At 44.9% G+C, this 26,512-nt stretch overlaps 1 protein-coding gene across 4 annotated transcripts in view; it reads right to left on the bottom strand.

The window, feature by feature from the left end:
- IGSF9B (immunoglobulin superfamily member 9B) overlaps window positions 1-26,512 on the bottom strand; it is a 107,532-nt gene that overhangs the window by 37,279 nt on the left and 43,741 nt on the right. For 3 of the 4 annotated variants that reach the window (XR_013263253.1, XM_077457902.1, XM_077457904.1), the window contains exons 12-16: window positions 18,795-18,918; window positions 12,745-12,920; window positions 12,430-12,656; window positions 10,814-10,898; window positions 10,064-10,225 (exon numbers count right to left, since the gene is read on the bottom strand). Coding sequence is in view for 3 of the 4 variants with exons in the window: in XM_077457902.1 (XP_077314028.1) it covers window positions 10,064-10,225; window positions 10,814-10,898; window positions 12,430-12,656; window positions 12,745-12,920; window positions 18,795-18,918 (774 nt within the window). In the remaining variant the exon portion in view is untranslated. The remainder of the gene's footprint in view (window positions 1-10,063; window positions 10,226-10,813; window positions 10,899-12,429; window positions 12,657-12,744; window positions 12,921-18,794; window positions 18,919-26,512) is intronic. The other variant, XM_077457903.1, reaches the window with a different exon arrangement.

Here is a 26,512-nt window from a genome sequence, read left to right as displayed (position 1 = left end):
CCGATTTATACCCCTGCTGTTTATTTAACCATATTAGTTGTTTCTCATGTGTAGGGTCCTTGACAGTTATCCTCTGCCTCCATTACTTCCTTCCTAATTCTCTCCTCCCAGCTCCTGGATTTTTGTTTGATTTTGGCTACCTGGTGGATCAGAATACCTCTAATATAAGCTTTTAATGTATCCCATATTATACTAGTTGGGGCAGTATCTGTATTGAACACTATAAACTCTTTTAGTCTCTTTGGGACTTCTTCTACATCTTTCATTAATTCAAGCCAGAATGGACTTATTCTCCAACCCACGGGTGTTTTTTTTCTTTCCCCTATGCTCACCGCTATTTTCAGAAGTGAATGGTCCAAAATCCCTCTGGGCATATACTCTATGTTCCTTACACTTTGTAACGCTTCTTCATTGCCCAGGGCCAGATCTATTCTGGAGAGTGTTGAGTGCGAACTTGAGAAACAAGAATATTGCTTAACCACTTCCCGACCAGCGCACGACGATGTACGTCGACAGAATGGCACGGGCAGGCATATTGGCGTACATGTACGTCCAATATTCGTTGCCGCCATGCCATCGGGAGCGCGCCGCCGGCGGCGTGCTCCCGCACTGGTCGGGACCCCCGTGAGTCCGGTCGCGGGACCCGCGGACTCGATCGCCGCGGGCATCCCCGCGATCGTCTCACGGAGCGGCCGAATGGAGGAAATGCTGTATAAACAACATTTTTCCATTCTGCCTAGCAACTAGTGACGCTGATCTCTGCTCCATGTGATTGGAGCAGAGATCAGTGTACACTAAATGAAAGCCCAACCCCCCCACAGTTAGTAACACACCCCTAGGAACACTTAACCCCTACACTGCCACCCACTGGTTAACCCTTTCACTGCCAGTGTCATTTACACAGGAATCACTGCATTTATATAGCAGTGATTACTGTATAGATGACAATGGTCCCAAAAATGTGTCAAAAATGTCCGATGGGTCCCCCACAATGTCGCAGTCACAATAAAAATCGCAGATCGCCGCCATTACTAGTACAAAAAAAAATAATAAAAAATTATTAATAAAAATGCTATAAAACTATCCCTATTTTGTAAACGCTATAACTTTTGCGCAAACCAATCAATAATCGCTTATTGCGATTTTTTTTACCAAAAATATGTAGAAGAATACGTATCGGCCTAAACTGAGGGAAAAAAATGTTTTTTTATATATTTTTGGGGGATATTTATTATTACAAAAAGTAAAAAATAATGCGTTTTTTTCAAAATTATCGCTCTATTTTTGTTTATAGCGCAAAAGATAAAAACCGCAGGGGTGATCAAATACCACCAAAAGAAAGCTCTATTTGTGGGAAAAAAAGGACGTTAATTTTGTTTGGGAGCCACGTCGCACGACCGCGCAATTGTCAGTTAAAGCGACACAGTGCCGAATCGCAAAAAGTGGTCTGGTCTTTGACCAGCAAATTGGTCCGGTCTGAAAGTGGTTAATATTCACATTCTTCACTCTCCACAAGTGAAGAATAATCCCACTTCCTTCAGGAAGTGACCTAATCTTGTTATCCCCATCGCCCCCATTTGAAGTCTAGTGGGAAATCTATCAACCCGGCTGTCCAATACTTCATTGAAATCCCCTAATATCATAACTGACTCTGTCCATTCACATAACTGAAACATTGTAACCGCCTCTGATTACGATATCTCAGTTAATGAATGAAGAGAAGCCGCTGTCTTCTCTCCATTCATTATCAGTGCAGCAGAGACTACAGAGAAAGGGACTAGGGAATCTGTGTCCCCAGTCCCTTTCCCGGTCTCAAATGGGAGATGTCGGAGGTCTGTTAAGACCCCTGATATCTCACCATAGCCCCCCCAACAGGGCTGATAAAAAAATTGCAATAAATAATAATAAAAAAAAAAATATAGTAAAAAAAACAAAAAACAAAACAAAAACACACTGACACTGTCCCCACACACCCTCCCCGTTAAAAAAAGAAAGCATTGTATATGCTTGTGTATGTGTATGTGTGTATATATAAATAGTTTCATTATTTAATAATGGATAAATAAATAAATGAAGGAATAAGGGGGGAAAACTGCTTTTTATTTCTTTTATATTCCTCAGACTGCCCTGTCCCTTTTTTTTCCCCTATGGAGTCCACTGCCCACGCAGGCCACCATCAGCAAGCTAGGTAAGGGGCGGCGCTAGGTATAGGCAAGTATTGAAGAAGGGGAGGGAAAAAAAAAAAAAGAGTGCCAGACCGCTGAATGCTGCATTTTTCTTGGCAGCCCTACCAGATCAAGAGCCGCAAGTTCCAGGCATGGAGAAAATCAAGCCATACTTCAAGCAGGAGATCCCGCAAGCTCTCCATCTCGTCATCGAAGGCATAGCCACTCACGGCACAGCTATTCACGTCACAGTCGCTCAAATCGCAGACGGTCTCCTTCCTCGCACTGTCAGAGCCACCACACCCAACCTGCAGCCAACACTTGCTGGGTATGCGGCGCTCCGGCACTGCCAGATAAACTTGCCTGCCGCTCTTGTTTCAATGAAGCTACCAAGGAGAAAGAAGCAGACGCAAGGATGGCTAAAGAGCTCATTAGAGAATCAGTGCGGGAGTCCATACTGGAAACAACACCAACAATGGATACAGCTGCTCCCAGTACATCCTCAGCAGAACCTCATCACACCCAGGCATCAGAATCTTCCTCTAAAAGTGAAGGTCAGGAAATGTCAGTAGGGTTCGATTTCTCTCTAGTGGAGCCTTTTGCAAAGTCAGTCAAGGAAGCAATCGGCTGGCAAGACAAGGCAGAACCCCCAAAAATTTATAAATATTTTCCAAATTTAAAAAAGGATCCGGAATCTTTTCGGTTTATAGAAGAACTCAAGGATCTCATTAAAGATGAGTGGGAGAGATCTGATAAGCGATCTAGTCTTACCAACAGATTAGCTAAGATGTACCCTTTGAACGAGTCAAAAGTAAAGTCCTTGATTAATGCTCCCGTCCTCGATTCCTCCTTGATGCGTCTCACCCGCCACGTCACACTACCAATCAAGGATGCTGTCCCCTTTTGGGACGTGCTCAATCGGAAAATGGACCTGGAATTGAAGAAGGTATATTCCACGGGGTGCCTGTAGACTAGCAATTACCACAGCAGCAGTGGCTAAGGCCATCTCAGGATGGGCAACTAAGATGGAAAAAGATCTACAAGATGGCATCGAAATGGAAAAAATAATTTCTTCTCTTCAAGAAATCAGACTGGCGGGTGACTTTGTAGCAGAGGCTTCAGTGGATATTATAAGATCCTCAGCCAGGGCAATGCTAGCCTCAGTGACAGAAAGAAGGGCCTTGTGACTTAAGCCATGGATGGCAGATACGGCATCCAAAATAAACTGGTGCAGAATTCCATACGATGGCTCAAATCTGGTGCTAAATTAATTTCACCATCTCCAAGGTAACAGGAGGGAAGGCAGGTCTAATCCCCTCCGATAGGAGACCCAAGGCTCAGAAAGGGCCATCTTACAGACATAATCTTCCGGATAAGTACAGAGAATCCAGATTCTACCGTCCTGGTAGGGAATTTAGAAGAGACTGGAAGAACACAAAACCTTCTTTCCCGAGGATGCAAAAATTCAAGGCTACCCCGACTGGGGAGCAGCAGAAATAGTTTTGAAAATTCTCCCTCCCACCCGGCTCAGGTGGGCGCCAGGCTAAAGAACTTAATTTGGATCTGGACAAATCATATAGAAGATCTATGGACACTGTCCACAATCAAATTTGGACACATATGGAAATTCACAAACAGACTCCCAGGACTTCCAGCCAACCACATTGCCATCCTCACTATCCAAGAGAAGTTTGCTAATAAAATACGTAGCAGAATTGAAACAGAAGGGGGCTATTCTGGAGGTACCATCATGTCAGAGGGGGAGAGGATTCTACTCCCCTATGTTTCTGGTAAAGAAAAACACAGGAGATTTACGATCTGTGTTAGATCTCAAGAAACTCAAAGGCATCAGAGTGGAAGCTTTCAAAATGGAAAGTCTCCAGTCCATACTCCTGGCAATAAATCTGGGCGAGGGCGACTGGATGCTATCAATAGATTTATCGGATGCCTATCGTCATATCCCAATCCATTCGGCTTTTCAAAAGTTTCTTCGGTTCACCATCAATGTCATTTCCAATTTCGGTGTCTCCCATTCGGCATCTCCTCGGCACCCAGAACATTCACCAAAGTTCTGTTACCATTAGTGGCATTCCTCAGGAAAAAGGGATTGCTAATCCACCATTACTTGGACGATATACTACTTTTAGTAGAAAGTCGGGAGACGCTGATCCAACACCGATAAATTCTCCTTTCAACTCTCCAGAATTTTAGTTGGATAATCAATTGGAAGAAAAGCAGTCTACAATCCACTCATAATATGGCTTAAACACCAAATCAAACAAGGTTCAGCTCCCGCAAGAGAAGGTTCAGCCTTTAATACAGAAAATGCAGAAACTGCTATCAACAAATCATCTACCAGCCAGAGCCTGCCTGAGTATACTGGGGTCGATGTCTGCAACCATACCCATGGTGCAATGGTCGCAATGGCACATGAGAGTCTTGCAGAACTCATTTCTCAGGCAGTGGGATGGAGTATCAATGCATTAGACCATTCTCATCTCCAGATCAGTGAAGCGGTCCATATGGTGGACGCACCCAAGCAATCTCGGGAAATTCAGACCAATAGTCCCTCCGGATCCCGAGGTAGTGACCTCGGATGCCTGCCAGAGCAGCTGGGGAGCCCACTTTCAAGATCAGGCAACCCAGGGCCGATGGCATTTCCAGGCACAAGGTGTGGTCTCGAACATACTGGAGCTCAGGGCGGATTTCCACGCTTTGAGGGCATTCAAATGGACAACAGAGTGGCAGTGTCCTATATTTAGAAACAAGGAGGCACCAGGAGTGTCACACTGATGGAGGAAGTCCGTCCCATCTTGGAATGGGCTCAGATACACCTAGCAGACTTGAGGGCAGTGTATGTCCCAGCGGCACAGAACATGTTAGCCGACTACCTGAGTCGAGAGACACTATCAAACAATGAGTGGTCCCTGAGCCCTCAGGCATTCTCTCTCCTTACAGAAGCCTGGGGAATGCCGGAAATAGACTTAGCAGCCACTTCAAGGAATACCAAGGGTCACAGGTTCCTGACGAGAGGTTAGTTTCCATCAGCCGAGGGGGTGGACTGTCTAATCCACCCGTGGAATTTCAGGCTGGGGTACATCTTCTCTCCGACTCCATTAATCGCAAGATTCCTATCAAGGTTCCGGAGGTCCTCAGTGACAGTTATTGCAGTAATTCCACTATGGCCGAGAAGACCGTGGTTTACGACCCTCTTGCAGCTCCGTCTTCAACCTCCAATTCCTCTTCCAGTAACCCCAGATCTCCTATCCCAAGGACAGTTCCTACACCCAGCACCAGAGAAGTTACATCTGATGGCCTGGAGGTTGAGAGGGCTAGGCTAAGAGCACCAGGCTGTTCTCGGGAAGTTATCATATCAACCCTGATGCAAGCCAGGAAAAACACTACTAATGCCATTTATACAAGGACTTGGGAATAATTCCGCTCCATGGCCCAACAGAAAGAATGGAACGCTTTTTCTCCATGAACCTTCTCAAATTCTAGAGTTCCTGCAATCTGGGGTTAACAAGGGTCTGAGCTCAAGTACCCTCAAGATACAAATATTTGCACTGTCTGCTAAGAGAGGTAAGAGGTGGGCTCTTCACCCTCTGGTAATACAATTCTCAAGAGCCTGTCTAAAGATTAAACCTCCCAGGAAACCAATTTTTCCATCATGGGATCTGTCAGTAGTCCTCCATGCTTTCTCTAATCCTCCGTTTTTTCCATCCGATTTGATTTCACTATGGGACTTGACTTTGAAGCTCCTCGATAGAGTGGTTCTAAGACCCTTAGATCACGTCATACCAAAAGTAATAACTTCTTTTCATTACAACCAAGACATCATCCTTCCATCCTTCACCGATGAACAGAGTGAACCTCATCCGCTAGACGTCAAGACTACCATCATTAATTACTTAGCAGCTACCACCTCCTTTAGAAGGACTGATTCTCTCATGGTCATTCCACATGGGACCAAACACGGGCAAGCAGCCTCCTCACGCACTATTGCATCCTGGTTAGTGAGAGGCATTAAGAATGCATATTCCACCCAACCTCTGACAGTTCCTGAAGACATCAGGGCTCATTCGACTAGGGCAGTGGCTACCTCCTGGGCAGCGTATTGCAGGGTCTCACCAGAGACAATATGCAGGGCAGCAACATGGTCTTCCAGACACCCCTTCATTTCCCACTACAGAGTGGATTCCACTCACTTGTCCATGGCAGACTTCGGTAGATCCCTTGTTGGAGCCAATTCTTCCGCATTATAAGGAATAAATAGTATTTTTCTTGCACCCACCCGACTGGTGAGTTATTTCCCAGTGTGTGCTGCCATGAAGGCGTCAGGAAAATTGTATACCCACCTTTCCGTAATTTTCCTTTGCTGACGCATTTTCATGGCGGCACACAGTTGCCCACCCCGTTTTTATGATGATATTTACAGAGAATGCAGCGGGGTGTCTCCCCTTCAAATTTATAGTTAAACCAATCTTGTCAGGTTGTGGGGGCGGAGTCACAACCCAGTGTGTGCTGCCATGAAGATGCGTCAGGAAAGGAAAATTATGGAAAGGTGAGTATACAATTTTCAGTTTTTTTCCCCCATACTGATGCTCCGTTTTAACTTCAGAAAGTCGTTTTCACTGAGCCTAGATGCCTAAATGCATTGAGTTCCTGCCATGTGCATGGCTGCTTAGAAATTTGTGTTACCAAGCAATTAAACAGGTGTACATAATAAAGTGCCCAGTGTGTGTGTGTGTGTGTGTGTGTGTGTATGTGTGTGTATGTATGTATATATATACATACACACACAATACGACAAAAAGTTTCCATCTAACTTTTTCTGTCGGACATTCCGCTCGTGTGTACGTGGCATTAAGGGATTTTAGGTCCAGAATAGGATGAATACCCTGATGCGCTTTGGTTCCATTAACAAGTTTGAATAGAATCCTTTTAACCAGTCTTGCGGAGACACTGGTACAACTACTTCCTGGTACAGGAGATGGTTCAGGACATTCTGCAAATCTGACTGTTAGGTTGATTTGAGAGAAGAAAGCGGTGAGATAGTATACATTTGAACTCTATTTTGTACTCCTTTTGAAACCACCGATTGAACCCACGTCTGTGTCGTATATGAACCAGAAAGGCAAACTGTAACAGTTACCCTTAGGAGAGAGGGTGCCCTTTCATTAGGAAGAGGGATTTGTGGAAGACTTGGTGGGCTTTGGGGGCCAAGGCTTACACCAAAAGAACTGGCTGAACTTAGGTTTTGATGCTGAAGCCCGAGTAAAGCATTTAGGTGCTCTGTGTTTCAAAGAAGCAGAAGCCCCTGAAGAGGGAGGTTTTTGAACCTTCCAATGTGGAAGAAGAACCTTCCTTCTTGTGAGATCAATAATGAATTTGTCGACTGCCTAAGCAAAAAAAGACATCCTCCTTCAAAAGGGCACACATGTGAAGCATCTTTTACAAGCAGCTTCAGCTGACCAGTCTTTGAGCCACAAGATTCTGCACATATGAATGGAGATTAGAGCCATTCTGGAAATGTGTTTCATTACTTGTTCTAGGGCATGCGCAACAAAAGAGCAGAGCAGAAGGCAATTGTTGTAGATGCTTAGTTAAGGGATGGTCCTGAAATACAGCATTGTGTTGGTTGTTCCCTAGTTTAGTCAGCTGAAGTTTGGCAGACAGCCAAACTGTCTGCTAAACATTTTGACAGCTGTCAGAGCAGGTCCAAGTGATGCCGGCCAGAGGAGCTGGAGCTCCCATTCCTGCACACAGACTTACTTTGTATCCACCTTGGCGATTCCCATCACCTATGCTGATTTTCAAGTATTTTAACTTTAAGTGTGCTATTTTTTCTTTAAGTGTATTTTTTAATAAAATGTTGCATTTCTTAGGAAGTAGGATTTTTGAAGGAAGGAACATCTTAAATTTGGTACAGTGAGATATTTGTTTAAGACTGAGATGGCATGATCAACTATCAGAACAGTCTACGTATTAGTGAACATTTTTATTTTTTACACTGGATAGAGTTCATCAATGATTTTTGGAGGAGTGACGATCTTATTTTGGATTGACCTAATTGTCATGGATTGACAATTCTATTTGTTCATAAATGGGGAGTGCTTTTTAGATTTTGCAGGTCTTTTTGTACTCAAAAAGAGCACTGTCAGATAGAGAAGAATCAAGTGTGACAATGATGAAAACATATCCACATTAGAAAGTGTATTTTGTGATGCTGCAAGGGAGTAAGAAATGCCCTTCTAACTCTGCCACTGGATCCTCTTGAATCCCTTCTGTATCCACCTCATCTAGGCTGGGCATATTAGGATCTGACTCAAGAAGCAACAGAGGAGCTGGAGGAGGGGATTGGTATTTTGGAACCCTGGACAGAGATGATTGTATTAAAGCTGTTAGTTGTCAAAGAAATTGTGACAGAAATGTTTGCCTTTGTCAGGTAGGACACTTGTGTGCATGAAAGGGAACTAGAGTCAGATGTAGAGACTGGCGTTAAAATCAGATCCTGCTCTGTTTCAAGGTAAGCATTGTCATTCGGAGGTTGAGTGTTGTGCAGGCCTTCTGCAGAGGGAATAATCACTTGAATTTCTGCCATGGCTGCCTTTTGCCTGGTTACCGCAATAGTCACGGGTGAGCGTATTCCCCTGTAGGGTACTCATGGAGTAGGGTTAGGAATATAAAATAAGCTCATCTGCAAGGAGTATGCAGCAACCAGGGTGTAGACTGTCCCATAGCAAAGTCCTTGTGGTGAAAGGAAGTGCCTGAGTACCTTTATGGGCTCCAGGCAGGTGCGCAAAAGTTTACACTCTATAGTGAATACATTCTAAACATGGCCCCATTTTATACAGTAATAGTCAGAGATACAGGGTGACCCTGTCTTACCAGTTCATGACCCTGAACCCTATACAGAGTCCAGGCTTTGTCCATCAAGGTGGGCATACCCACAAAGGGGTCTTCTTGGTCTGGGCTCTATAGGGATGGAACAGGGTCTTGGACCTGTATAACACCCTGAGGTTGACTTTGCGCATTGTACAAAGTTCTGAGGTCAATGCAGGATTCATCACCTGAAGCAAAAGTACAGGCCATTGCCTTTGGCGTGGGGTCTGGGCATGGCTCCCAAGATTTTACCAAAATTGCACCGATCCGGGTGCACTGCCTCTATTTTGGTATTAGAAGACAGTGAAGAGTTGGTTGAATAATCCGAAGATAAAATAATAAACTAATTAGGCCGAGAGTGATTTTACCCCTAAGAGCGAAAGGTCCATAACCTTAGGACACTAGAAAAACAAACAAACGGAGGATTCATGAAGTGGGGTAGAGTTATAGGGGAGTTGCCAAGGGGTATGTCCACAAAAGCTTATCCAGTGTCCAATCACCTGAAGGTTCAAGCCCCTAAGCCAGGGTCTCTGCATACTCAGCCTGCGTCCTGTATTGTACAATTAGGATATATGTATTCTGGAGAAGAGATGGGGGGAACAGGTACACTGTGTTGTGGCAAAGGAACGGGGCAGACAATAGTTGTACTTTGGAAAAGGGATGTGGGTACAGGTACACCAGAACAGAGATGGGGCAAATAAGAGTACAAGATAGTTCTAGCCCCTCTCTACTTCAACTTATACTAAAATAAATTGTGGGGCGGCGTTACAGTTTAATAAGAGTGATTATAGAAATATGTCCCTAGGTTAAGTCTCTGGGAAACGCACACGATTCATTAGAGCACTGTATGTTTTGTGAGGTCATGTACTAGGGTTGTGAGAGGCTCTTCTGTGCGTAGACTGAATATGGGACAGGCAGACATTTTGTGGGTGGAAAGAAATTAAATAGTTTTTCTGCTCTGTGTTCATTAGATATCTAAGAGAAAAAAAATTCACCGTGAGCTCCACTCTCACCTTTTTTTCTTTTCAACTTGCGTTTTCGTTGCCTGTTGACCACACATGCTGCTAGGGTACTGAACAGAACTGCTGCTGCCAAAAAACAGATTGTGGCAACAATTCCAGCAAGAACAGGGCGAGCAAAACCTTCATCACTAAGTTCTGGAGAGGGGAAGACATCTGCAAGATGAAAAAAAGTGAAATTCTCAAAGAAATACTAACATTAATGAAACCTAAAACAACCAATGAGACTTAAGTACTGTCCCACACTGGTTGATGCTCAGCTGTTTACTGATAACATAAATATTCATTCTTATTCTAGTCAAATCTATAGATCCATAATATTATAGGTATATTAATAATATTGGATGTTTTCATGTGCAATGCAGCATCTGACATAATGTGATGTGGTTAGGATGAGCCAGCAGAGGGCACTCCAACAGAAAACACAGTAAAGTATGGGTGCTCAACCTGTGGCAATGCAGCTGTTGTGGAACTACAATTCTCATCATGCCTCTTCCTTTGGAGTCATGCTTGTAACTATCGGCTTTGAAATGCCTCATGGGACTTGTAGTTCTGCCAACTGGAGGGCCGCAGGTTGAGCACCCATGCAGTAAAGCATGCAAGCAAAATCTCTGATTGGCGCAGATTACCTGGCACAGCTGAGCTTTGTATAAACTCAACTGGCACTGTGCAGACACAATTCTAGCACACATCACAGCAACCATAATGATATATACTGTAGTATAAGAATCTGCAGACTCTAACCTGTGCTGGACAATCCGGCAATGTTACTGGGCTCACTGATGAGATCCTGCATCACGGCCAGAACCCGGAACTCGTACCATGTCTCCTGCAACAAAACAGAACACTGGAAGGCATGCCACTGCTGAATGAGGAACTCCAACATGGGACATTTCATAACCCCATAATGTAGAAAATCTAAGGGTACGGACCCATAACGTGGAAAAAACAAAACAAACAAAAAAACTTTAGGGTAGACAAACCTAGTGTCAGAATTATCAGGGCAAGGAAAATGTGAGAAACCTCAGGGCAGGGGCCTATAAAGTAATAAATCTTAAGAGTAGGGGCCTGTAATGTGAGAAATCTCAGGGTAGGGACCTGTGAAATAGGAAATCTCAGGGTAGGGACCTGTGAAATAGGAAATCTCGGGGTAGGGGCCTGTAAAGTGGGAAATCTCAGGGTAGGGAATTGTAATGTGGGAAATCTTAGTGTAGGGACCCACAACGTGTGAAATCTTTTTAACAAACATCCTGTTATAAGGTATGAGTTACTCCCGTTGAACGTGGACCTCTAACATAAAAAAAATAACATGACTCCATAATGTGAGAAATCTCAGGGTAAGGGCCCATGATGTGAAAAACAGAGGGTAGGGACCTACATCGTGGCAAGTCTTTTAAAATGGCTGTTTTTTTTTACCTTCAAGCTATGCATAAAGGTGAAAAACCTTCAGTGTGCAGGTCCCCCCGCAGCCCTCCTTTATACATACCTGAGCCCCAACCTGATCCAGCAAAGTGTACGAGAGTAGAATCTCTCCCAGGTCTCTGTCTCCTCATTGGCTGAGACACAACAGTGAGAGACATTGGTCAGTGAGAAGGGAGCAGGGGCAAACCACGCTCTGTGTGTCTCATAGAGAGACACACAGAGGCAGCTCGTGAGTAATCATCCATAAGTGCCCCCAGAGCAAACTGCTTGCTATGGCGGCACTCAGAAAGAAGGAGGGGCAAGGAACGCAGTAAGTGACCTGAGAAGAGGAGGATCAGGGCTGCTCTGTGCAAAACTATTACACAGAGCAGGTCCCTATGACATGTTTGTTATTAAAAAAATATATATGAACCTTTACAATCACTTTAGCATGCATCTCCTCAGGAGGTGGAAACAAATCATTGAATAGTGGTATTCTAGCAGGGTTTGTGTGATTTAGCTTCAAGACCCGTAAAAGAGATAAATTAGTTAAAGGTGGAGTCTGTTGGGCTGAATCACCTTCTTATGAACTATGAGATCATGCTGACATACCTATTTTTGTGCCCATTAACATTGGATGCCAATACTCCTCCTGTTAATGCCCCATAACATAACACATTTGTTCCGTAATGATTTTAAGGTCTCCTAGTAATTCCTGCAGCAGGGTTGCAGAAGTGGGAACAGGGATTGCACCAATAGAGTCCGAGAGGGATAGGAGAAATGATCAGGGCATTACATTCCTCAGTGTCTACTAAACAGTGACATATCCTTTAAAATGTAGACATTTCTCAAAAAAGGCATGATAGTCAGAGGAGGAAATATGAGAAGTCCTCACGAGTAAAAACAAATTTCACAGAACAAAAGATTATGACTGAAAGTCCCACACACTTTTCACCTACCTGGGAAAGTTCTTTTGCCAAGATTTCTGTCTCAGGTCCAGCTATCGAGTCATCGAGAATTTCCCACCTCTCTGCTAAGCGAAACTCCATGATATAACGATCGAGCGGAAAGCTGTGATTGGCTGGGGGGAGCCAGGAGAGCAGCACACCTTGCTGGGTCCGATTGGCTATTAGGCAGCGGGGTGAGGTCAAAACCAGAAGAGGCTCCGGAGTTGTGAGAGGGAAGGCTGTCAGGAATATGGTATTATTAGAGGACCCCTTATGACAGCGCTATGTCAGCATTCAGTTCATAAAAGAAGCCTATCTGTACCTCACCTAAGGTCTGCACCGTGACCACCTCACTGAACGAGCTGGTGCCCAATTTGTTTTGTGCAAGTACGCTGAACTGATATTCCGTCTCTGAGTCCAGAGATTCTATGAGCAGGAATGCGGCTCCAATGGCTACGGGCATGGAGACCCAATCATGAGGTCCAAACTGAGCACGCTTCATCCTGTAGGAAGCCAGAAGATGGAAATATAGTAATAACAATCGCATTTAATCAGCCAAGACCTGTTTACATAGGAAGAAATCTTTGCAGAAAGGAAAAAAAGTCAGACAAAACATTTAAATAACTAAATTGTATCTTCACATCTCAACCAGTCATTACGAGTTACAGAGTCTTCTCCAAGAGTATATGTACAGTAACTCCTGAGCAGACAGTACAAAGGATAGGTGGAGATAATTCAGGAAGGTCGTCTACATGAAGCTTTTCTTCACTACCTCAGAATGATATTCAATGGCCTGCCATGTGAGATGGGTTCTTGTCAAGTGTCATGATCTGTGATTTCTCTTTCTTTTTTTTATGCTGTCCTACGTAGGTCATTGTACACAACATCACACGATGGGGGGGGGGGGGGGGGGTTTAGTAAAACTGGTGTACACAGAATCTGGTGCAGCTGTCCATAGTAACCAATCCGCTTCTAAGGTTAAAAACCTTAAAGTGGATGTAAACCTGATTCAAGACATTTAAGCTGAGCACGTGAATCTGCAGTGTTGTTATCTATCTTCAAAGCACTATGTCCCATAGCTTTCTCCCGCCCCGTTCTTCTGTTATCAGCCTGATAACTCCTGACAAGTTCTCCGTCACGTATGATGAAAGCAGCCGGAGTTTTGGGTTGGGGAGGATGCTATAAATAGGATTAGCAGAGCCTTGAACTATTCAACAATCAGAGCTGAACGCCTCTACCTATGAGAAGGGGGGGGGGGGGGGGTGCCTGTCTTGGCTGTATGCCCAGGCTTCACTGCGGTGCTAACAGGAAGAGAGAACCTCCTAACACTATGTGCACTTTCTACACAGTCTAGAGCAGTGATTCTCAACCAGGGTTCCTCCAGAGGTTGCTAGGAGTTCCCTCAGCATTGGGCAATTTCTGCCTCTCATATAAGTTCCCACTGACACCATTGGTCTTTTTTAGCTATCTGTAAGGAGGTAATTCTTCCCAATGACCACAAGTGTAAGGACCATTCTTCCCACTGACCATCACACTTATGTATCATGGGTTGTAGGGTTCTAATTTTTAGCAGGGGTTCCTCGAGACCGGAGAACTATTTCAAGGGTTCCTCTGTGTTGAAAGGGTTGAGAAAGGCTGATCTAGAGAGCTGAAGACAGCAGATATACAAGTACAACTTATGTAGGGAGATTTGTTTCATCCCTGTGTATCATCTGAGGCTGTTCACTTCATTGGGTATATGTGAGGGTTTACACCCCCTTTAAGGCCTTAAAACACTTTAAGCTTTGACAATAAAATCTAGAAGCCGATTGGTTACTATACACAGCTGCGCCAGTTTGTGTGTCCTCCTAAAGCTGGCCATACACCTATAGATTATCTGCAGATTTTCTATGGTTAGATGGAAAAAGTGCAACAGATTTCTCCATGTCCGCTAAACTGTGTGGATGGAGGAATCTCACACTTTTTCCATCTAACCATAGAAAATCTGCAGATAATCTATAGGTGTATGGCCAGCTTAAGCTCCACCCATAATTTTCTCACTCAGCATCAACATTAGCCCAACTACTTATTAGGCGAGTTATTAACCTGCAGCAACCAATGAGATGTTCTACTGCCTAAACTGCACCAAGTACTAACATTGTAATAGCTAGAAAAATCCCACCAGTTTATTTTGTATCCATTTTATAAAACCCGCTGCAACCTAATTCAATAGACTTGCATCTGAGAAGGGCTGCCCTCTCGTTCTAGGATGCTGATTTTTATACTATAGTATATGAAGCCAGGGTTGAAAGTGGTAGCCCCAGAACCTTGGAATATACTGGCTACATATTCATAGGTTCAGTGGATGAGAATTTAGCAAGTAGGGCACCCCAGTGTATTTGATAGTCACCAGGTAGGTTGTGTCCCTGGAAGCCAATTTATATGTTTCTATACACAAAAAATTAAGAGACCCCCTATGCTGAAAGGCGTAAAGGGGCTGCCAAAAATGCCATCAATCTGGACATGGTAGTTACCTGGCAGTTTCTGGTCTCAGTACTTACTGAATCACTGACCAATAGCAAGCATGCAGAAAGCAAAGCTAGTGTAACGTTATTACTTTGGACAATTGTTTCAGTTTAGTAACTCAGAGGTACTGAAGCCATAGGATTGCAATGAATGCTAAAGAACTAGAAACCCATGTAGTTTCGGAAATTTCACAAACCTGGGCAACTGAAACTCAGCATATGATGGAAAAATGAACACACAGATACAGAGATTGCTTATTATGAAAAATGTCAAGCCAATCAATGGGTCCAGAGAGAATGCAAGCTGAAGTTATAGGCAGATCTTAACTTCCTGTAACAATTATGCTTGATGGCTTCTCTACCTCAATACTGTGGAGTTCCACCCAAAAATGGAACTTTCGCTTTAAGTACTTGTGACCACCTGACATGCCACATTTGGCATGTCCTTTTTTTGGGGGGGGGGGGGGGCAGGTACCTAGTTTTCACAGGTACCCAGCCCCCACTTCCTCTTTCCTCTCCTGGTGCCAAGCGGGAGTTCACTCCTCCCTCCCTGCAATCTGGACACGTCACAGGTCCTATAAGATTGCCATTCAAAATGCGCAGCGCGTCTCACACAAATGCGCAGTGCGTGTCCAGTGCATGCGTGTGAAGCCAAATCCGGGCTTTCACACTTACAATGCCGGCACCACAGAGAGGAGGGAGAGAGAATCAAGGCTTCGGGGGGGGATTTGCTGGACCGCAGGACAGGTGACTGTCTGTTAATTAAAAGTCAGCAGCTACACTTTTTGTAGCTGCTGACTTTTAAATGGGTGGAACAACGCTTTAAAAAGAGAAGTAAAGTCAAAGTTTGTTTGGCTGTACTTCTCCCGTGGATCAAAGGAGTGCAGTTCGTTCTGCACTCCTGTGACCTGTTTTCAGCAGACAGGGGGCTGAAGCCTGCTGTCAGCTGACGTCACAGAACCGGTCCAAGCTCGAGCAAGATTGCAACAATGACGTCGGGATCCACCCACATGCTTGGACCGACACCTAGCTCAGCCTCTCAGCGAGAGCTGGTCACTCCCACCCCCTCCGCAGCTTTGCGCTACAGTGAGCAAGGGGGAACAGAGCAGAGAGACAGTGACTGACAGTCACCTGCTAAGGGAGCCCTGAGAACCGAGCAATTGCCGGTGTTTGATCACTCGGTTCTTATTGTTAAAGAAGAAGGTGTGGGACAGATGCAGCATCAGACTAATGCTGCATCCACCTAATTAAGTATGATTCTACAATAAAAAAAAGTCCATACTACCCTGTAGAGGGCTGTTGCATTGTTTTGGGAAATGCCATCTTGGATTCCTCTAGGACAGCTCAGTGACAGATGCCTAGACATCGTACCTGGGCTTTTAATCTGTCCCTGGTTCCTCCTAAGCAAAGTTCACGTGACCACTTTGCGGTCCCCGCAGTGCACTTCCAGTGCTCCAACTTGTATTCAGTAAGCACAAGGCTAAAGCAGATCAGTACATTCCTCACAGGCACTATTGACATCCCACAGCCTGTCGGGGAGAGCACAAGAAGGGAGACAGGAAAACAGATGGAGAGGCTGCAGTGACACAGAAGGGGGGGGTAGCAGAGTCAAGCAGATGCTGGGCTTGACTACAAGTCACTCTGGCCTGAAGCTCCAGATTGAATTACTGCTTAATACCTGCACAGATTGGAACCAGGAAAAGCTTGTTTGAGAGGTATTTTCATGCTTTTTAAGTAAATATAAACATAATTATTTTGATGTCAAATTTAGGTTTCGGGAGATAGAAGCCAAGTCTGACTTCTACAGGAAACATTAGCAGTTTAAATCTCTGCTTCTCAATGAAGATAACCTATGTATTTTATCATCATATTCTCAGCTTGAATTGCCCAGATTGGTAACAGCTATAATTTAATGCAACATTCAGATGTATCCCTTTCTGTGGGGAACAGACAGGGTTGTCAGGGTGAGAAGAGAAGGAATGATGCGGGGTATGTGGTCAGGGTGAGAAGAGGAGGAATAATGCGGGGTATGAGGTGAAGGATGAGAAGGAGGAATTATGCAGGGTACGTGGTCAGGGTGAGAAGAGGAGGAATGATGTGGGGTATGAGGTTTTGGATGAGGAGGAATGATGCGGGGTATGAGGTGAAGGATGAGAAGGAGGAATTATGCAGGGTATGTGGTCAGGGTGAGAAGAGGAGGAATGATGCAGGGTATGAGGTTCAGGGTGAGAAGAGGAGGAATGATGCGGGGTATGAGGTTCAAGATGAGAAGGAGGAATGATGCGGGGTATGTGGTCAGGGTGAGAAGAGGAGGAATGATGCAGGGTATGTGGTCAGGGTGAGAAGAGGAGGAATAATGCGGGGTATGAGGTTCAGGATGAAAAGAGGAGGAATGATGCAGGGTATGTGGTCAGGGTGAGAAGAGGAGGAATGATGCGGGGTATGAGGGTCAGGATGAGAAGAGGAGGAATGATCGGGGATGAGAAGAGGAGGAATGATGCGGGGTATGTGGTCAGGATGAGAAGGAGGAATTATGCGAGGTATGTGGTCATGGTGAGAAGAGGAGGAATGATGCGGGGTATGTGGTCAGGATGAGAAGGAGGAATTATGCAGGGTATGTGGTCATGGTGAGAAGAGGAGGAATGATGCAGGGTATGAGGTTCAGGATGAGAAGAGGAGGAATGATGCGGGGTATGTGGTCAGGCTGTGAAGAGGCGCAATGTTGCAGGGTATGTGGTCGGGGTGTGCGGAGGAGGAGCAATGCAAGCTGTGTTCACAATCTGGAGAGAAGGTGTGTTCAGACCTGGTGATCAGGGTGTGGAGAGAAGAAGAGATGCAAGTGTGTGCAAACTGTGTGGTTAGAATGTGAAGAGGAAGAGCATTGCAGGGTTTGTTCACACTCTGTGGTCAGGGTGTGGAGAGGAGGAGGGATGGAGGCAGTTTTCAGACTCTGTGATTAGGCCGTAGAGAGGAGAAAAGCAGAGTGTGTGGTCGGGGTATAGCAAGGAGGAGCAATGCAAGGTGTGTGGTCGGGGTGTGGAAAGGAGGAGCAATGCATGACGTTTTCCGACATTGTAGTCAGGGTGTGGAGAGGAGGAGTGATGCAGGGTGTGTGGTCAGAATGTAGAGTGAAGAAGCAATGCAGGGTGTGTGGTTGGGATGTGAAGAGCTGGAGCTGTGTAGGGTGTGTGGTCGGGAATTGGAGAGGAGAAGTGATGCAGGGGGTGGGGTCTGGGTGTGAAGAAGAGTAGCGGTGCAGGGCATGTGGTCAGGGTGTTAAGAGATGGGGTGATGTAAGGTCTGTTCAGACTGAGGAAAGGAGGACTAATGCAAAGTGTGAAGAGGAGGAGCAATGAAGGGTGTGGTTGGGGTATAGGGAAGAGGAGCATTGCAGAATGTGTGCTCAAAGTATGGAGAGGAAGAGTTATGCAAGGTGTGTGATGAAGGGGGGGAGGAGGGGGGGGCTTTTTTTTGTGTGGAAATGCACTTTCTGCTGCTCTCCTGCACTCTGTTACTGCCATCCCCTTATTTGCATATTTTTCTATTCAGGGTATAAAAAGGAGACTAAAACAAGTCAGGGAAAGATGCAATCTCAGTCTGTGGTGTGTCACCAGATGCAAATATCATACTTAAATCACATGACTAATAATTACAGATTATCATACTGCATACATGAAGTGGCATCCTTTATATGTGTGCGGTATAATATATACATCTCTGGTGTATATACAAACACACATATATCATACAGACATATAGGTGGCTCTCTATATGTCACAGCAGGAATGCAAGGCTAACATCCCCAACAAAGCATGACAGACACATAAAGACAGTGTGGAGATAGAAGCTGCAAAGCATGCTGGGATGACTCACAGAGCTCCATACCAAACTGAGAATGTCTGCTCAAATCCTCCGTCGTACCCGGCCTCCCAGGTCACATTGGCCGTGTTCATGGAAACCACAACTCGCACATTGGAAGGGGCGTGCGGGCTGGTACCTACACAGACAAGGAAAGCAATATGACATAGCAACAAGTGCTCAGTTCAATACATAAATTAGATTTGAGATGTCCCCATACACAGGTAAGATGTCAGATGTCGCCATACACGGGTAAGATGTCAGATGTCGCCATACACGGGTAAGATGTCAGATGTCGCCATACACGGGTGGGATGTCAGACGTCGCCATACACGGGTGGGATGTCAGACGTCGCCATACACGGGTGGGATGTCAGACGTCGCCATACACGGGTGGGATGTCAGACGTCGCCATACACGGGTGGGATGTCAGACGTCGCCATACACGGGTGGGATGTCAGACGTCGCCATACACGGGTGGGATGTCAGACGTCGCCATACACGGGTGGGATGTCAGACGTCGCCATACACGGGTGGGATGTCAGACGTCGCCATACACGGGTGGGATGTCAGACGTCGCCATACACGGGTGGGATGTCAGACGTCGCCATACACGGGTGGGATGTCAGACGTCGCCATACACGGGTGGGATGTCAGACGTCGCCATACACGGGTGGGATGTCAGACGTCGCCATACACGGGTGGGATGTCAGACGTCGCCATACACGGGTGGGATGTCAGACGTCGCCATACACGGGTGGGATGTCAGACGTCGCCATACACGGGTGGGATGTCAGACGTCGCCATACACGGGTGGGATGTCAGACGTCAGCATACACGGGTGGGATGTCAGACGTCAGCATACACGGGTGGGATGTCAGACGTCAGCATACACGGGTGGGATGTCAGACGTCAGCATACACGGGTGGGATGTCAGACGTCAGCATACACGGGTGGGATGTCAGACGTCAGCATACACGGGTGGGATGTCAGACGTCAGCATACACGGGTGGGATGTCAGACGTCAGCATACACGGGTGGGATGTCAGACGTCAGCATACACGGGTGGGATGTCAGACGTCGCCATACACGGGTGGGATGTCAGACGTCGCCATACACGGGTGGGATGTCAGACGTCACCATACACGGGTGGGATGTCAGACGTCATCATACACGGGTGGGATGTCAGATATCACCAAACACAGGTGAGATGTCAGGCAGAGTTAGGTAAGTGTTGGGTCAGCTGTACCCCTCCACATACCTTTTAGTTGCCCTACCCTCCCCAGGTCTCAGAGTACATCGACTGATCCATGAGCGAGTCTGATTGATGTAAGAGGGCGCTGATGGGGGCAATAGATGCAAGGTGCCACTCTGGGGGGGGGGTCAATTAATATAAGTAGGGGTGCAACCAATGATTATTTTCATAATCTATTAGTTGTCCGCTTATTGTTTTGATTAATTAGATAATAAGCTTAAAAAAAAAGTGTGGTGAATAATTTAATTCATATGTAAAATAAAATAAAAAGGCAATTTATTCTCAAATATCTATATGTAGTGGTAAATATAAATAACCAACAATATGGTAAGGAAGCAAAATCTCCAATCCACTCTGAGAATTCATAAAAAATACCTGCGCCTGCTGTCACTTATGCTGGCCATACAAAAAACATATCTTCCTTCAAAAAAAATTCATTTTAAGAACATTTGTTCAATTTTCTAATCGTTAGTGCGGTCAACTCGATGTTCGTTTTGTGACGGGAAAATTCGAAGGAGCAGAATAGAAAACTTTATCAAAGTAATTTTCAAGTGGAAGAAAAGAACGGCTGTACACTACAGGAACGTTCCAATGATTTTATTCAAAAAAATAGCAATAAACAGCCAACAAAATACAGAGTGTCCGAACCCAGGAGGGGGCGCGTGCGTTTCACACTGACCTCCGTGTTTTTTCAAAGTAATTTTCAGACAGTGTATGTGTTTTTTGTTCAGAAATTAAATTCATTTTAAAACTGAATGTTGACCACTTACTATCCGCACTATAGCCGAATGACGGCTACAGCACAGACCTACTTTCCCGGAAGGCCATTATATGATGTCCTCCCCGTGCTCAAGCAGCCTGCGCCCCCGGCAGGGCGCGCGCTCTGTGATCAGAGAGTCTATGAGACTCAGCTGATCACAGATCAGAGTAAGGGGTCGTTCCCGACCCCTTACCACTTGATCAGCTGTCAGCCAATCACAGCTGATCGTGTGATGTAAACAGAGCCGGTAATTGGCTATTTTTTCTGCAGCTTCTCCATTGAACCAAAAAAAAAAAAAAAAAGCAAAAAATACACCGTTTTGCATTGAAAAAAGTCCTTGACCTTTTCCAAATAAGCAGCAACTGAAAAAAGCATTGATGTGAACGTGTCCCATAGGAAAATCCCATGTTAAATTAACTATAGTGCAAAAAGCACCAAAAAAAGTAAATAGGTATAAAACCAGGCCTAAGATGTTTAGTAGCAGCGGCATGCTTTTTTTGTATCACCTGTCATAATGGGGATAAAAAAAAAAAAAAACACGAAAGTTAGCTCTTTATAGTATAAAAAGAGCAGATAATCGCTACTATAAGAGGTCCATCTATAGTTATACTGTGAAACAGTGAAAGTAATAATTTTATATATAAATAATAAATATAATATTAATAATAAATATGCCGCAAAGTGGAATATATGGGCATTTTAACTAGGAGTCAGACTTGAAGCGATATGAAGGGTGGAAGGGAGATATAAATCTTTTACATTAAAGTAATACTAAAAGCTGAGACTTTTTTCATGGATATGATAATTTTAAATATAATGCACAATACTGGTAAAAGTTTACAAGTTTACTTTAAATGTAATTATAATTCCTTATATTAACTATCAGCCTCCACCTTTTCTGGGTTCAGATGCTGATCTTCCCTGCACAGAGTCTTCAAAGTGTTTGTTTAACCTCTTGCTTACTGGGCACTTAAACCCCCCTCCTGCCCAGACCCATTTTTAGCTTTCATCGCTGATGCATTTTGAATGACAATTGCGCGGGCATACAACACTGTACCCAAATGAAATTTTTATCATTTTTTTTCCCACAAATAGAGCTTTCTTTTGGTGGTATTTAATTACAGCTGGGAGTTTTATTTTTTGCTAAACAAACAAAAAAAGATGCAAAATAAAAAAAAATTAAAAATCATGTTTCATAGTTTGTTATAAAATTTAGCAAACAGGTCATTTTTCTCCTTCATTGAAATGCGCTGATGAGGCGGCACTGGTGGGCACTGATAGGCTGCACTGGTGGGCACTGATAGGCACGGTTAAGGTGGCACCGATAGGCACAGATAAGGCGGTACTGATAGGCACAGATGAGGCAGCACTGGTGGGCACAGATAAGGCGCCACTGATGGGCAAAGATAAGATGGCATGGATGGGCACTGATAGGTGGCACTGATAGGTGGCTCTGATAGGTGGCTCTGATAGGTGGCTCTGATAGGTGGCACTGCTGGGCACTGGTAGATGACACTGATGGGCACGGATATGTGGCATATGAGGTGCAGCACTGTTGAGGCAGATTGTGGGCACTGATGGGTGGTACTGATGGGTGGCACATTTACTATATATATGTTGCACTGGCAGGGGGCAGGTGGGCACTGATGGCTTGGCCGTGATTGGGACTGAAGTCCCTCTCACGGCCGCCGGTGATCGGCTTTTTTAGCAGATTACCGGCTCTGTTGTGATCACATGATCAGCTGTCATTGGCTGACAGCTGATCACGTGGTAAGGGGTCGGGATCGACCCCTTGCTTCGATCCGTGATCAGACGAGTCTCAGACTCGCTGATCACAGGGCGCGCAGGCCGCTCGTGCACGGGACGACGTCAATAGACGTAGTCCCGGCAAAGGAGGTCCGCGCTGTAGCCGTCATTCGGCTATAGCGCGGATCCCTAGTGGTTAAAAAAAAAACCACCATGTTATACTTACCTGCTCTGTGTAATGCTTTTGCACAGAGCAGCCCTGATTCTCCTTTTGGGGATCCCCACTGACGTTTCTGGCATCTCCTGCCTTTAGAGTGCCCCAATAGCAAGCTGCAAAGTATAGTAGATCGCCCCTATTACAAAGCAAAAAAAAATAACTTCTGCCTTTAGAACCACTCACTTCCTGCCCAGGACTACATTTGCCACGATGCATTGCTCCTCAGTCATTCACAAGTTCTCAGGCACTTAGAGGGCTTTCACATCAAGCCGCCCCGGGCATCGGCGGTAAAGCGGTGCTATTTTTAGTAGCGCTTTACCGTCGTCTTAGTGGCCGCTGGCGGAGCCGTTTTTAACCCCTCCGTTAGTGGCCGAAAAGGGGTTAAATCCACCTGCAAAACGCCGCCGGTATCGAATCGCTGCCCCATTTATTTCAATGGGGAGCAGCAGTGAGTTCACCGCTCCTTCAACGCTCCAAAGAAGCTGCTGGAAGGACTTTCTGACGCCCTGCCAGAGCACCGCTCCAGTGTGAAAGTTGACAACTATTTTCATAATCGATTAGTTGTTTCGGCCCTAAATATAAAAGGGCATCTGATGAGACAGTAAATGTAAGGGTGCACTCCAATTGTAGGCAACTGTTCAACAGGACATTTGATGTAAAAAGGCACCTCCAGGGGAAAAACAAATATAAGGGGACACACTGGTGTGGATAGTTTATGTAGGGGGAACTGTGGTGGGGACAATTAATGTAAGGGAGCATTTTGATGAGAACAATTGATGATAGGAGGCACTCTGATGGGGACCCTGATGTAAACGGGATTTTGATGGGAACCCTGAGGTATAGAGGGACTCTGATGGCTCCTGATGTAAGGGGGGACTCAGAGACACCTGTGGAGGTTCTGTTTATTCATCCAATCTAATGATAGCCTACTGCATATCAGCATTCCCTGTCCCCTCCTGCCCCACCTCTACACTACCTGCCAGACCTTACTTCTGCATTAGGACTTATCAAATAGAAGCGCTCCACGTGAACAGGAAATACTGGTTCCCTGTGACAGACCGTCAGTAACTTACACAGTGTTAACATAATGTTTCCTGACTTTTCTATTGCACCCCCAGATTAGATAGGCTAGATCTGGCCAAGATTTTAGTTACCACCTTTCAGTTAGGATCTGACATTTCACTTGTGTCTGGTGACATCTCACTTGTGTCTGGTGACATCTCACTTGTGTCTGGTGACATCTCACTTGTGTCTGGTGACATCTAACATCCTACACATTTTCTTACATCCTTAAGGTGTCCAATGACATCAGATCTATAATCCATGTATGGTAACATTCCAGTCATGTCTACGACAATCTGATGTGTAAATCATGGCTGGTGACTTCTGATATATCCCACCCATTTCTGGTGGCCAGAAATGAATGGGATGTATCCACTTCTGTTTAATAACATCGAACATCTCATTTGGGTCTGATAACAGATATTTCACCCATGTTTATCTGAAATTCTACCCCTGTCTGGAAACATCTGGCATGTCGAGCCGACTAATGACCCGGCCAAAACTTGATCAATAGATGGCCCTCTTAGTACCACAATGCCTGAGATTTTTTAATCGAAGAAGCCGGGTGAACAATTGTCAGAAGAAGAGCACCTGCATTCATTCAGATGCAGACACTGTTCAAGTATTTTGACACCTGAAAGCCCCGGCTGTCAGAGTACAATAGCTATAGCAGGTGATTTGTTAATCTTCACTATTTAGAGTGGACAGAGAAATCTGTTAGAATTATTTTGTTAAGCTTACAGGCTGAATATTTTTATTTTTTTTAAATCTATTGGTGTGTGGCCAGCTTTACACATGCTTGGTGACATACCAACCATGTCTGGTGACACGTAACAACTCATTCATGTCTGGTAATATCCCACCTATGTCATTGCGTTATTGTCTGTTCATAACGGACATCCTAGCTATGCCTAATGATATCTGACTCCTGGCTTGTGTCTGACAAAATCTGATATGCCATCTGTGGTGACATTCGATAGCCTATCTGTGACATTTGATATCCTAGTGTGCCTAGTGACATCTGACATATAATCTGTGTCCAGTGACATCCCGTTATTTTATGCTCGCATCTGACATTCTCTCTATGCCTGATGCCATCTAACCTTTCACCTGTGTCTGGCAACATCTGATATGCCACCTGTGGTGAAATTCAATATCCTACCTGTGCCTGTGACATCTGATATTCTATTTGCGTTTGGTGTTATTTGACAGCTTATCTGTTTAGGTTGGCACTGCAACTACACTCAAGTCTAGAAGGCATCTCACCCACATATGGTGACATACCACCTGTGCCTGGTTACATCTGACATCCTACTTGTGTCTAGCAACATCTGACCTTGGGCTCATGACTGGCAACATGTGAAATGCTACTTGTGTCTGGGGACATCAAACTCATCAACTGAAAAATCTCTCCTACACTGTGCGGAGGGCTTAGATAAAAATGTTGTACTTCCGTAAGGTGTTTAATGGATGGATTTTTCACGCCCCGCTGCCTTAGCCAACTAGGGGGAGTTCAAAGAACTAAAGCAAGGAAAGAAAGAAAAAGGCGCATGGCCTGGTGCATTATACTTGGTAAAAAGTTTTATTCCAAAGCAGAAGTGAGTGGAGTGCTCACATTTGGAAACTTGAATAACATCACATTATTCCTCTAAAAGGTCATAAAACAAAATCCATGTCTCATGGGATGGCGAGATGGAGTAATAGTCTGATGCTCTGAGGCTTTTTCCTCTTCCTCAAAGCCTTTGGGAACTGAGTCCGGTCTGTATGTTTATATGTAGTAGACTGGATGGATGACAAGGAGGCAGGTTTTGCCACTCTGGCAGCTGCAGTGAACTGCGTCTCTGCTTGGGTGATGGAGGATGAGGACGGTTTAGTAAGCCAGTCTACCACCTCTTCTGCATGCTGTGGCTGGAAAGCACGAGAAACATCACTACACAGAGGTAATGATGCCCTGCCTGAGGACTGATCCCATCCACCTTTGCCTGTGGACACATAAGCTGCTGGCCCCCTTACAGTGCCATGGGAACATCTGCCTCTCCTTGCTGTCCTCCCAGACATGATGTGGGGAGTGGGGGGTGCTTATTAACAAAATGTAATAAAGATGTGTAAATGTGTACGTGGATGCACTTTAATCAATGGAAAGTGGGGTTTGGTGCACTTTAATTTGAGTATTCACGACACAAACACTCCACGGATACACCATAATATACTGCAGTATACTGTGTCAAACGTGCACTAATGCACAGAACGATATGGCGTTAAAGTTGCAGTAATGCAATTAAATATACGGCATTAAACTTGCAGTAACGCACAGAACTATATTGCATTAAACTTGCAGTAACACAATGAAATATACTGTGTTAACCGGTCACTACACTCACAATGACTGAACTATCCCTACACTGACACTAATGTAAAGATGAATGGTGGTCGCACTGCACTCAAAATAACTGAATTATCCCTACATTGACACTAATGTAAAGATAAATGGTGGTCGCACTACACTCACACTGAACTATCCCTAGATGCACACTAAATTGATATTCTACACTGACAACAGAATCAGAATAGAACACTTTAGCACACTGACTGTCTAATGCCACTGAACAGAGCCCTGTTCTATCTCTCTCCACACTGCTATCACACTACAAATTGCCGCTACGGAAAAATACTTTTATAGTGTGGGGCGAGATT

Source organism: Lithobates pipiens, unplaced genomic scaffold (genome assembly GCF_037356315.1).
Source record: "Lithobates pipiens isolate NorthernLeopardFrog02 unplaced genomic scaffold, aLitPip1_a1.2 Scaffold_27, whole genome shotgun sequence".
Taxonomy (NCBI): domain Eukaryota; kingdom Metazoa; phylum Chordata; class Amphibia; order Anura; family Ranidae; genus Lithobates; species Lithobates pipiens.
This window is presented reverse-complemented; position numbering and strand designations above follow the sequence as displayed.